Consider the following 12,939-nt stretch of genomic DNA (forward strand, 5'->3'; position numbering starts at 1 on the left):
TAATTTTATTTTGGTAGATAAATATAAAGATAAATAAATAACAATAGATAAACCGCTACGAGACAGAGATAGAAGTAGAGTGTTGGTGAAGAGATATAGAGAAAGAGAAAATAGAAAGAAGAGAGAGGGAGGAGAGAAAAGTGAAAGAAACAAAAGGGAAGAGAGAAAGGTGAAAGAAGAGAGAGAAGACAGAGAAGTGACAGAAGAGAGAGGAGAGAGAAAAGTGAGAAAAGAGAGAGGAGACATATAAGAGAGAAAAGAGAGAGGAGAGAAAAGAAAGAAAAAGAGGAGAGAGAAGAGAGAGGAGGGAGAAGAGAGAGAAGAGAGAGAAGAGAGAGGAAAGAGAGGAGGGAGAAGAGAGAGAATAGAGAGGAGGGAGATGAGAGAGGATGGAGAAGAGAGAGGAGGGAAAAGAGAGAGAAGTGAGAGAAGAGAGAGGAGGGAGAAGAGAGAGAAGAGAGAGAATAGAAAGAAGGGAGATGAGAGAGGATGGAGAAGAGAGAGGAGGGAAAAGAGAGAGAAGTGAGAAAAGAGAGAGGAGGGAGAATAGAAAGAAGAGAGAGAATAGAGAGGAGGGAGAAGAGAGAGGAGAGGGAGAAGAGAGAGAAGATAGAACAGAAAGAGTTGAAAGAAGAGTGAGAAGAGAGAAGGGGGAGGAGAGAGAGAATAGAAAGAACATGAAGCAGAGAGAGATAGAGAGAGAAGAGAAAAGTAGAGAGGAGAAAGAATAGAAAGAAAAGAGAGAAGAGAGAAGAAAAATAAAAGAGATAGAGAAAGAAGAGAAAGAAAAGAGAGAAGAGAGAAGAGAGAGGACAGAGAGGAGAAAAAGAAAGAGGAGAGAGATAAAAAAGAGGGAGGAGAGAGAGGGAAAGAGAAAGAGAACGTGAGAAAAAAAGAAAGAGAATAGAGATATATAAGAGGTAGGAGAGAGAGGGAAAGAGAGAGGAGAAAGAAGAGATAGTCAGGTAGGACTAGGGTTTGACGGTCCCGGTCCGGCCCGGTTTTATGGCATGGACCTAAACCGTACCTGAAGTTCTGTCCGGTTCCGGTTCGGTACCGAGGGTGGCAGAGGAGCAGGCAAGGGGGACAGAGGCGTTGTGCATGCGATGCAATGTCAATGAGCTTTCGGGCGGGTCATGGAAAGGGAGATGGAGAGGGGAATGGGTAGTATGTGGGATAGGGTCTGGTCTGGTCTGGTTTTTTGGCATGGACCTAAATCTTACCTAAAAATCGGTCCACTTCCGGTCCGGTCTTTTTTCAGTCCCGGTTCGGTCCAGTCCGACCGGTCCCCGGTCAAAAATGTCAAACCCTAGGTAGGAGAGAGAGGGAAAGAGAAAGAGAGAGAAAAGAAAGAGGAGAGAGATATACGAGGTAGGAGAGAGAGGGAAAGAGAAAGAGAGAGAAAAGAAAGAGGAGAGAGATATACGAGGTAGGAGAGAGAGGGAAAGAGAAAGAGAGAGAAAAGAAAGAGAAGGGAGAGAGAAAAGAAAGAGACAGAGGAAGAGAAACAGAAAGAGAGAGAAAAGAAATAGGAGGGAGAGAGAAAAGAAAGAGACAGAGGAAGAGAAAGAGAAAGAGAGAGAAAAGAAAGAGGAGGGAGAGAGAAAAGAAAGAGAAAGAGAAAGCTGGAGAGAAAGAGAAAGAGGAGAGAGAGAGAGAAACTGATGGTTAGAAAGAGAAAGAGAGAGAAAAGAAAGAGGAGAGAGAGAGAAACTGATGGTTAGAAAGAGATAGAGAGAGAAGAGAAAGAGGAGAGAGAGAGAAACTGATGGTTAGAAAGAGAGAGAAGAGAAAGAGGAGAGAGAGAGAAACTGATGGTTAGAAAGAGAAAGAGAGAGAAAAGGAGGGAGAAAGAAAAGAAAGAGAAAGAGAGAGAAGAGAGAGAGAGAGAGAGAGAGAGAGAGAGAGAGAGAGAGAGAGAGAGAGAGAGAGAGAGAGAGAGAGAGAGAGAGAGAGAGAGAGAGAGAGAGAGAGAGAGAAACTGATGGTTAGAAAGGATTTTGATTAAATTACTTCCAGTTTTCGTAGAGAGGGCCCCAAATTGGCGCTGCAAAAGAGCTCCACGTAGCACAGCCATGGAGCGGAGACCTGTCCTACCTTGAGACCGTTCCTCTCTCGCTCTCGCTCTCCCTCTCTCTCTCTCTCTCTCTCTAACTTGGAAGGATTGCAAGAAGAAGGCCCCGAGTGCTGATCAAATCGCCGGCGAGAACCCACTACTCGATCACTGCGTTGTGGGTTTCTGCCACAGTCTTGATCCAACCCTTTTCCAGCCATGAGGGGCATCATCTCGCGTCTCATCCAATCCCATTCTCAGCCTGCTGCGCGATCGTAATGTTTCATCCTTCTTTTCGTTTCTCAGTTTATGTTGGGTTTGAAAAATTATCTGATTTAGGGTCGTACCCTGTAGGCTGATTGATTTAGGAATTCGGATTAAAATTCGGATTTTTATCATTTCCATTTGATTAATTCTTACGAATTTATCCGGTGAAGCTTCGATAAACGCCAGGGAATGACATTCTCTCCAGTTTTGAGGATATGCATCTGAATTCATCAAGTTATATCTTTCATTGTTTCCGTGGAATCTCGACCTGTTATTTAATTGGGTGATGGACTAGAGTGCAAGCTCAGCAGCAAAACTACGTTTAGTCTGTATTCTTATTTTTGGATTCCTTAATCTTTGTTAGGACAAAAAGGAAAAATATAGAATCTTTATTCTGCTTTCATCTACCGTTATATCCGAATCCACCCTCGAAATCTTAAATGATTAAATGGTTTTATCGTTTTCATCGTTGGTTCTGAAGACGTCAAATCCCACATTCTTTTGAAGTTCTTAATTCATTTGGAAAATCCAGGGTGTGACTGGGGTTTGAACTGGGTTTATGTTTGAACCATACAGAAAACATTAAACTGTGATGAAATCCTGGCTATGGTTTGGCATCAAGGATGGCGATGATGAGCCATCATCAGCCTCATCATCTTTATCCGTCTGTTGGCGTCCTATCATCATTGTCATCATCATTCATCCATGCACAAACGTGATCGATAATGATGTCGAGATGATTTGGGGTTGAAAATGATGACAAGGAATTCGTCATTGACTGCCAATCAGTTTCACCGGTGAAGATATCGACTAGATGGTTACCTTTCATCATTTCCATCATCATCTAGTTTCCAATTTTGTCATATTTGTCATAATCAGGATCATCAGTGTCGTCCAACCTAACAAATTAGTTATCGTCATCATCATTTATCCATGCCACCAATCCCAAACATGAATGGCAATGAACAGTTGAGATTTGGGGATTACCCTGATGAATTCATCATCGACACCCATGTTCAGTGTCATCGTTAAACATCATTTGTAATCATCATCAACTGCCAATCCAAGTTCAGTGTCATCAATGAAGAGGACTAACGAACAATGATTGTTCATCATTGTCACTGTCATCCAGTTACCAATTTTTTTATCTTCGTCATCAGGGAAACCCCTATGATGAGTCGTCATCGTCATCATCATCATCATCATTGTGACTCGTCCACAACAACCACAGATGAAGATAAAAAATAAGGGGTGATGATGACAAATTGCTCGTTGTTCACCCCACACTACCGCTTCCTTCCTTTTTTCCTGGTTGCCCTATTCAATGTAAATCGCATATTTGTGAGATGAGGATTTCCATTTTCATTTCTTGTTGTTTCTGAGACTATTATATTCTTAAAAATTGTATTCTTTATTGGGCTTTTCAATTAAGGAAAACGGTCTTCAGAAACATCACAGGTTATGTTTCCTGTTCAGCTCAAGATGCCTTCTCAGTAATGGTTGGTTGTTTTCAACGGACTCCACTAAAGTAGATGAGCCATTCAAAGTTGAAGAAGCTGAGACAATTACTTCACATCCTCCTCCATCTGAGAAGGTATTTTTTTTGAGATTTTGGACATAAATGTGAGTATTAATTTTTTCTCAAAAGTAAATGTGAATATTAATAGATTTTTCTGTACATTTTTTGTAGCTGCTCGTTTTGGGTGGCAATGGATTTGTCGGCTCTCATATTTGCAAAGAGGCGGTTGAGAAAGGAATTTCTGTTTCCAGTTTGAACAGGTTTGTGCTTGCAATATTTTCCCAGAATTCACCGTTACCATCTTAATAGTTTGAAATTTTACATATTATTCGACAAAATGTGGAATATTCAGATTAGTCCTTTCAGCATCCATTCTTTTCACCGCGACCAATCTACAACTCTTTGGTATAATCTATATTCGAGAAAATTTAATCCCAACTTTTTCTTAACCTGGATTTGTTATTCATTCTCTGTAAGACTCAAAAATAGGATTGGATTCTTTTTTAACATTGTCCTTGCTTTTCTCTCTTTTCATCTCTCTCTCTCTTTATCCTCCACAGATCGGGGAAGCCTTCTGCTCGGGAATCATGGGTCGACAGCGTTGAGTGGCACCGAGGTTGTTGATAACCTACACATTTCTAGGGTCATTCTACATTTTCGTACTTCTCAAAGTTGATTTATATATTTTTTATTTTCAATAGGAGACCTTCTTTTACCAGATGCATGGAAGGATTCCCTCGAAGGGGTTTCTGCTGTGGTATCTTATTTTTTCTACCTTTTCCAAAAATATTTATTATCTTTTATGCCCATCAGTTGGTCATACTCATCATGTAGGCCTTTCTTTGTGTATGAAAACTGTTTTGGAAATATCCTATTTCTAAAAAATATAAACTAAACATTAAGTTGTCGAATAATTTTGTTGTGTTCAGTTATCCTGTTATTCTCTCTCTCTCTCTCTGTTGTCCTTCATAAACCCTTGGGATCTTCATCCAGCGTGTCCCAATTAGATTCTTTGTTGTCAACCTCGGTAATTCCTGTTCCCTGTGATTGTCTCTCTCTCTCTAATCATTTTTTTGGAAACCAGAACAAAGAAAGCACCAGCTGTCATGACCCAACTGGTTCTTTGGGAGTCCAATCTTATCCTCTGTGTGTATAACCTTCAGAACCCTCTCTTTAAAAATTCTTCATTGTTTTAGGGTTTGGATGACGAAGCATCAACAGTCGTCGCCAGATCATCATGAGTTATCTCTCCTGTCCTCTGAATGAATAGAAGATTCAGATGGTCCAGGGGTTTTAGTGGAACAAAGTGGGTGGGTGAGATATGTTCGATGACAGGTTAAATAGAGATCCAGCCATCTTTATCTCTAACACACACACTCTCTCTCTCTATATATATATCCATCCCTATCTCTGTATGTCCATCTATCTCTCTCTATATATCAGTATCCATTCCATTCCACTATCGGTTCCGTCCTGCCCCACAGATGCAGGACAGAACGAGGGAAGACAGTAGTTGGTGTATAAGTATATTGAAGTCAAGCGAAACGTATTAGATCAAACCCACCAGGTTGTCAATAATTAAAAAATGTACAAGATCAAAGCCGTCTTACATCTTTTTATAATAAAGCAAGTGATACAATATCTGGAGGTTACATAGCTTTGTCATTATTATTCAATTATCTTTACTCATTCCAGATATCGTGCGTGGGAGGTTTTGGTTCGAATTCGCAAATGTATAAGATCAATGGGACAGCAAACATTAATGCTATAAGAGCTGCCTCGGAGAAAGGTATTCGTTTATCATTATTCTAGCTCAGAAATACGTTTTCATTGTTCTTTTTTTATTTTATATTTCGAATTATTGTCTTCTGTTAGCATACTTGATATTCTTTTTCTCTTATATTCTAGTCCTAACATCGCTTAATTTCCTTTGTTCTTTTCTTTGTGCAGGTGTAAAGAGATTTGTGTATATCTCAGCGGCTGATTTTGGACTTGCCAACTACTTACTTCGAGGATATTATGAGGGAAAGGTACGATTTTTTTCTTTCATGCCTAATAATGATTAAGTAGATTAACAATAGTGTTTCATTCTTAATTCCGAATTTTTCTGTTCTTCTTTAATGACCAGAAAGCTACTGAAGCCGAGTTATTGTCAAAGTTCCCATATGGAGGTAATTTTTTTACTTTTCCTTTACTTCGGATGTAATGTTTGTTTCTAAATAAAACTGAAAATTTTTTCTTATATACCCTTTGAATTTTCTTTAGAGAATCCAATCTTGCTTTTTTACCTTATTTTCTTTGATTTATTTTAGGAACCTGTCCATTTTGATAAAACCCCCTGTGAAACTGTCTTCCTCCCAGAATTTTATAGTTTAGGGTAATATTTGGTATTCCAATTATTTTTTTGTATTCAAAGAATACGACGTAGTTATTTATTGGTGGATCCAGGTATTTTTTTCGGATAAAAAGGAAACTGTATTATTGCAGGTGTAATTCTCAGGCCAGGCTTCATCTATGGAACTCGACGAGTTGGAAGCATCAACCTCCCCTTGAGCATCATCGGTTCCCCTCTTGAGGCTGTAATATTTTCGAAACCCTAATCCCAGGCCATAAAACCCTAAAATCCTGTTAAACACAAACCCTAATCTCAGGCCCCAAAACCCTCACTCTTGTAAAAGATAAACCGTAATTTTTATACAGAAATCCTTATACCGGGCCCCAAAATCCTCAAACCGTGTTAGACAGAAACCCTAATCCCCGGCTCCAAAACCCTAATAACGAGAAAAGATCAGACACCCTGATCCCAGGCCCCAAAGCCCTAAAATCGTCCTAAACAGAAACCCTAATACCAGGCCCCAAACCCCCAAAATCGTCCTAAACAGACACCCTAACTGGTTTTAACAGAAACCCTGATACCAGGTCCCAAACCCCCAAAATCGTCCTAAACAGACACCCTAACTTTTTTTAACAGAAACCCTAATCCCAGGCCCCAAAACCATAAAATCATGTTACAAGCAGAGACCCCTGATCCCAAGCCCTAAAACCCCTAAAAGTTTTCTTTAAAAAAACAGATGTTCTTATCTCAAGTCCCAAAACTATCTAATCCTAATTTTGTTTTCCTTTTTGTAATTTTTTTTGTAGGTTCTGAAGCATGCAAAGCCCTTGAGTGGAGTCCCTGTGGTGGGCCCACTGTTCATTCCCCCAGTCAATGTAGCAGCCGTGGCGAGGGTAGCCGTGAGGGCTGCAACAGACCAAGTCTTCCCTCCAGGAGTTGTTGATGTTCATGGCATTATCCGTCATGCAAACCGCAAGTGAAGTGGCTCAGATTCACCTTTTTTCCCATACTTTTGTCCCAAAGTTGCCAAAAATAATGAGCCATATTCAGATAAAATGAGTGTCTTGTTTTCGTCTTTAATCTTTTTCTTTGGGATTTTGAAGTTAAAATCAGAGAATGGGTTCAGGAATATAGGGTTTAAGGTGTGTTGGAGTGACTATCTTTTCTCCCTTATCTACCTCTCCGAGAAAAGTGGGGTTAGGAATTAATGATATCCTGGTAGCCTTGTCGTCCCCCCTATCTTCATTTTTTGAATTTTTGTTTGCAAAATTTCTCAGAGAGATGAACAATCCTTCTGAACTTTTAGTAACTTCAATTTCCCTTACAAGATAAGAAGTGTTATTACCACTAACGAGAAGGACATATCTCTAATGTTGTGCACTACGATTAGGAGAATACATACAAAACTTTACGTAAAAATCCTAAAGATAGAAAATCAGAAACTGATAAGATTAAAAGCCGAAGGAAAAAAGTTGATGCAGGGAATACTTTTTATCAAGGGTGAGCTGTTCCAGTGAGGCATCTACCTTTGAATAGTGATGTGAATATCAATGGGGAAGATTACGGAATTTGTTATGATGATCAATGTTTCTAGACTAAATAAGGAAATCATTCATGTTCATGGGTGTATGGAGAGTTAGAGTGCGAACAGCAATGGTATTTAGTGCATGGAAGTGATGGAACTTCATCATTACATGTAAAATTATATTATTTTAGTCATTAAACAAGTGACATCAAGTTTTACAGAAGCCTTTAGGAGCCTATAAAAGTAAGAAGCGCCACGTGTGAAAGGAGAGTAAAAATCATTATTTAGCAAAAATAGCATCAGATCTGTATCTTTTTCTAGTCTCCATTCACTATATCTCTTCTAATCTTAAACTTAAGGCGAATGAAAAAAACATGTTTTCATAGCCCAACAAATCATTGGAAAATGAATGTGTCATGATAACATCTCAGAAAAAATGTAGAATCTGGAAGTGTTGATTGAAAAAGGTTGGAATAGGGGATAATGGAAGTTAATTAAGTACTTCTGAGGAATTTTGAAGGACTTATTCCTAAAATATATTATGTCTTCCAACAAGTTTCTATGGATAAGCCTCTCATCATCTTGAAACTAGTCCACATCAAGGAAAAGAGAATCAGAAGTGACATTAAGCTCTAAATTATATCATTTCAATAAGATATGAATTAAATAGGGAATTTTATTACATGAATCTGATACTTGGCGTGTGGCTAATTCTTTAATCTCATGTTAATAATGATGCTCCAGTCATCCATCCTTGACCTCTCCCAGGCCCGATTCAGTATTTGTTGGACAAATTGAGATGACCTCTTGTAACGTAACGGAAACATTCAAGACTTTATTCAGAATTTCCTGACTGCTTCCATCAGTTCTAGCTCTTAACAAAATCTTATCACAAGTTAGCCATTTCCTTTGCACCAAAACAGGGTACCATGCACTATATGAAGTTTCTGATGAATGCAGTAAATGTTTGAGCTTAATATACATTACACGAGATTCTTTATTCTTCAGGACTAAAGATTATGTTGTTCACGAATATGGCTCCATGTGTGAGATCAGAAATGTAAGATAGTATATGGCCGCTGTAGCTGATATCAATCGAACCTTTTCCCTCAGATGAATGGTTTCTTGTGCTAGATAATCTCAATTTACTATGACACAGTCTTATTCATTTATTTACATATTTTAAAAATATTTTCTCATCATCTTAAAGGTATTTAAATTCTCACATAAATCATCACTCGCACTCAGGCCATGGCAGGGTCCACTAGCAAATACAAATCAATTGTGGTCATCTTAATTGACCTCAACATCTTTACTATTTCATTTCATTGTTTCTCTCATGTTAATCATATGATACATTGAGCTATTTTAAGATGGCTTGGATGAAAAGGTTCATAACCCATAGTTTTCTAGTTAGCACAGTTTTAGCTTTATATTGTTTGATGTAATATTTTTTTCACCAAAACCACACGCATTGAATAAGAAAATGGAATTTAATTTAATTTTTATTCAAAAAATTTTATCTGGCTTCCAATCTGTCCATTGTGAGTGTTGATGAGCTGGTTGTTTGGCAAATTTAGAGTTAAAGATTTTAGCAATAAATTTAAATTCAGACTTGGCCAAAAATATTAATATACTTCTCGTCGCACGTTCTCTATAATGCGCCACATAGAGGTAGGAAATGTTTTCTTTTATTTAAAATATTATAAAATAGAAATAATTAAGATCGGAAAGAAAATAAGGGAGACATAATTCCCAAAGATTGCATGGTAATGCTCGGTGGCTCTAAGAAAAGCAAGATGGTAGTAATCCACTAGCACACAATCAATTGTGCCTATGTAACATGATAGCTGTGTCTGTCTGAAAAAGTGGGACATCAACAGTCTGCATGTGCACTGTAATGTAGGCGGCCACCCACCAAATAAAATGGAAGATGTGGCATGTGGCATGCCTTTTGGAAATGCCATGATGGTCAATGGTGCACATAAATTGTGGGGAATACCGATGGCACTGGCACATAAAGTTGGTGAAGCAAGCATTTTTAGGGTTTTTGAGAACATGAATGTGAAAGTTTTCACACAGTTTCTAACGAGATAAAAATATTTCATAAGAGAGAGGCCATAGAAATGGAGGAATATACGGAGAAATGAGTGATGTAATAGAGGTGATGAGGGGGACGAGAGTTACATGATGGAAATACGTGTCTCTTAGCTCTCTCCCCTAACCTTTTGCCCAAATAATTTTCCCAGACGAGATATTTTTCACTAATTGATGAAGGTATGACAAATAGAAGTCACTCAAGAAACATATATTCAATAGGTTTCAAAACCAAGATCCCAGAAGGCCTTGTTCTCATGGACAAAACCAACTAGAACATGTCCACAAGGAAGGGAGATAAAAGGTACAGGATAAAGTCTCCATTAGGGTTAACATTCCTAAAATTAAATTTCATCATGTGTAGGTTTAATTATATACCATGGCATTTGAAATTTGTATTGGCGCAAAAGGTTCTTTAGGATTGGTCCTCTTTTCGCTTTAATGTGGAAGGTGGGAGTGTCTTATTTTCTTCCAGGGCTGACCCTTGGCCTCTCCCAAATGAGTTCTTTATCTAGGAATCCAAAAAGGTCAAATGAGCCTTTCTCAAACTCACTTGAGTAGCTTTGGCTCCTACTGAAAATGATATATTTTTTATATAATTACTGCACATATGATAGAAGGAAATATTCATTAGAAGCAGAGCTTCTTGACTTCATAGAAGTGGTTAATGAAGCCTTTACCAAGGCTCATCCTGTTTCTGCTGTGTAAGTGCCAGTGGCCATTGAAACATCTGCTATTGTACATGGTCTCTTATACTCATGTATTTGTTAAGTAGCAGTACATGGTCCCATTATTTTAATGAAACCCTTGATCTCAAGAAAGCTTATTTATGCGCTCAAGGTTTCAGTCAACAATGAGATATATATATATATATATACATACACATATATACATATACATATATATATATATATATATATATATAATATGTAATTTCACTCATGCTGACAAACGTTCAACTATAAAAATTCCACAATTGGATAATTAATCAGCCTGATATTTCTCATGAATTTTTTTATGGTGGCCATGGTAACTATTGTTTCATTTAAAAATGTCAATGATGTATGGATGCTCCTTTTCCTAAACACCTATGTGTTATGCATAAGTCCATTTATGGTTTGAACCAGGCATTTCAGCTACAAGAGTTGATCCAAAGCGTGTGACTTGAGAATTACAAATAACATGGTTATTTAAATAAAAAAATATGTTTTACTTGCTTATTTTTATTAAAATGATCATAAATAATTTATTTAAGTTATAAGTAAGTTATCTTTTATAGTGTGTTATTTTGATTTTTGCTGAACTTTAAGTTTTTTATGTAATTGTTCGAAGTTAAAATAACATAGAAATTAATTTTATAAGCCAGTGAGAATATTCTTAATTTATTTAAATATTTATAATATTTTACAAATCGTTTTCTTTGAATTAATATGTTTCCTCCTCCCTTTTAGACTAGACGAGAGGGCCCCACCAGCAATAATGCCAATGTAAATAAACCCTAAATTTGTTTTCCTTTTAGATGTGACCTTGTGAAACAAACTCGTCATCTTCATCATCCACCCATTAATTTTCTGGTTCTATATCAACCTTCATAACTTCTCCTTATCCCTTGATGATTTTAACCACAAGACCCACTCCTCACGGTTGCCTGCATCAGAAAAATGAGTAAACTTACAGTAAGTTGGGGGGAGATTAGATAAGAAATGATGAAAGATGTTGACACTGACAAAGGGAGTTTCATTTTTATTGATAGACAGATAGATGATTAGAGAGAGAAAAACACAGACCAGAAATGGAAGAAAGGGGAGAAGGCTAGAACAAGAAAGGAAAGTAAGTGGAGAAAAGTAAGTAGTGATGGAAGATAGAGAGAGGGTCGATGCAATACTGGGCAGAGGGATGGAGAGAGAAGGAATAAGATGGGAAGACAGAGATGATGCAAGACAGGGAAGAGGGATAGAGAAAGATGGTGCAAGATGGGGAGAGAGAGATGATGCAAGACAGAGGGAGAGAGCTTGAGAGAGATGATGATGAAAGACAGGGAGAGAATTAAAGAGCGAATAATGATGCAAGAGTAAGGAAGAGACTAATATGGAGAGGAATGATGCAAAATTGTGGAAGAGCATAGGAGAGATAAAGAGAGAGAGAGAGAGAGAGAGAGAGAGAGAGGATGCAAAACAAGGAGAGAGACAGTTAGAGAGAGAGAAAAACGATGCAAGACAATGATAGATAGCTAGAGAGAGCGAAGTGATGGAAGAAAAGGAGACAGAGTTAGAGTGATAAAAAAATGATGCAAGACAATGAGTTAGAGAGTTTGAGAGTGAAATGATGTGGGACAGTGAGAGCGAGTTAGAGAGCGAGATGAAGATGATGCAAGCCAGAAGAGAGTTATAGATAAAGATATGATGCAATACAGAAAAGAGTTTTAGATAGAGATTTGATGCAAGATGGAAAGAGATAGAGAGAGATATGATTCAAGATGGGTAGAGAGGGTAAGAGAGGGAGATATGATGAAATACAGGGAGATATCCCTTTACCCATCCGTCATTATTAATAGATATATATCTATCCCTTTCCCCATCTCTCAGCATATATGTATATATATATATATATATATCACATCATATATATTTGTATATATGATTTAAATAATATATATATATATATATATATATATATATGAGAGATGGGGACAGACAAAGAGAGATTTATATCTTTCTATAACTCTCTATATTTGCCTTGCATTGTATATCTCTATCGAACTCTTTCTTCCCATCTGTCATGATATCTCTTATGAACTCTCTCTTTGTATCTTGCATCCTATCTTTTTCTAACTCTCTCTTCTGCCTTGCATTAAATCTTCCTCACCCTCTTGCATCATATATATCTCTATAACTTTATCTTTTTCTATGCATCATGTATATCTCTATCTAAGTCACTCTTCCCCTCTTGAATCATATGTCTCTCTAAATCTCTCTTCCCATCTTGAATCATATTTCTCTCCAGATCTCTCTTCCTGTCTTGAATCATATTTCTCTCCAGCTCTCTCTTACCATCTTGGATCTTTCTTTAACTCTCTTCCATCTTGACTCATATCTCCTTCTATAAATCTTTCTCCCCCTATTGATCCATATATCTCTCTCTAA

General features: G+C 37.6%; 1 protein-coding gene across 2 annotated transcripts; it reads left to right on the forward strand.

Annotated features, from left to right (window-relative positions):
* Positions 1 to 2,027: 2,027 nt before the first annotated feature.
* Positions 2,028 to 7,254, forward strand: LOC144709703 (uncharacterized protein At1g32220, chloroplastic-like). Of its 2 annotated transcripts, none has more exons than XM_078583323.1 (10): positions 2,028 to 2,328; positions 3,779 to 3,914; positions 4,011 to 4,099; positions 4,400 to 4,455; positions 4,541 to 4,596; positions 5,535 to 5,628; positions 5,790 to 5,869; positions 5,968 to 6,010; positions 6,327 to 6,418; positions 6,981 to 7,254. In XM_078583323.1, exons 1-10 carry the CDS (start codon positions 2,273 to 2,275, stop codon positions 7,152 to 7,154), a joined length of 876 nt encoding a protein of 291 aa, XP_078439449.1. In that variant the 5' UTR covers positions 2,028 to 2,272; the 3' UTR covers positions 7,155 to 7,254. The 2 variants fall into 2 exon arrangements, with proteins under 2 accessions (XP_078439449.1, XP_078439450.1); XM_078583324.1 differs by having other exon boundaries at positions 2,029 to 2,328; positions 3,797 to 3,914.
* The last annotated feature ends 5,685 nt before the right edge of the window (positions 7,255 to 12,939 follow it).

Source organism: Wolffia australiana, chromosome 11 (genome assembly GCF_029677425.1).
Source record: "Wolffia australiana isolate 7733 chromosome 11, ASM2967742v1".
Taxonomy (NCBI): Eukaryota; Viridiplantae; Streptophyta; class Magnoliopsida; order Alismatales; family Araceae; genus Wolffia; species Wolffia australiana.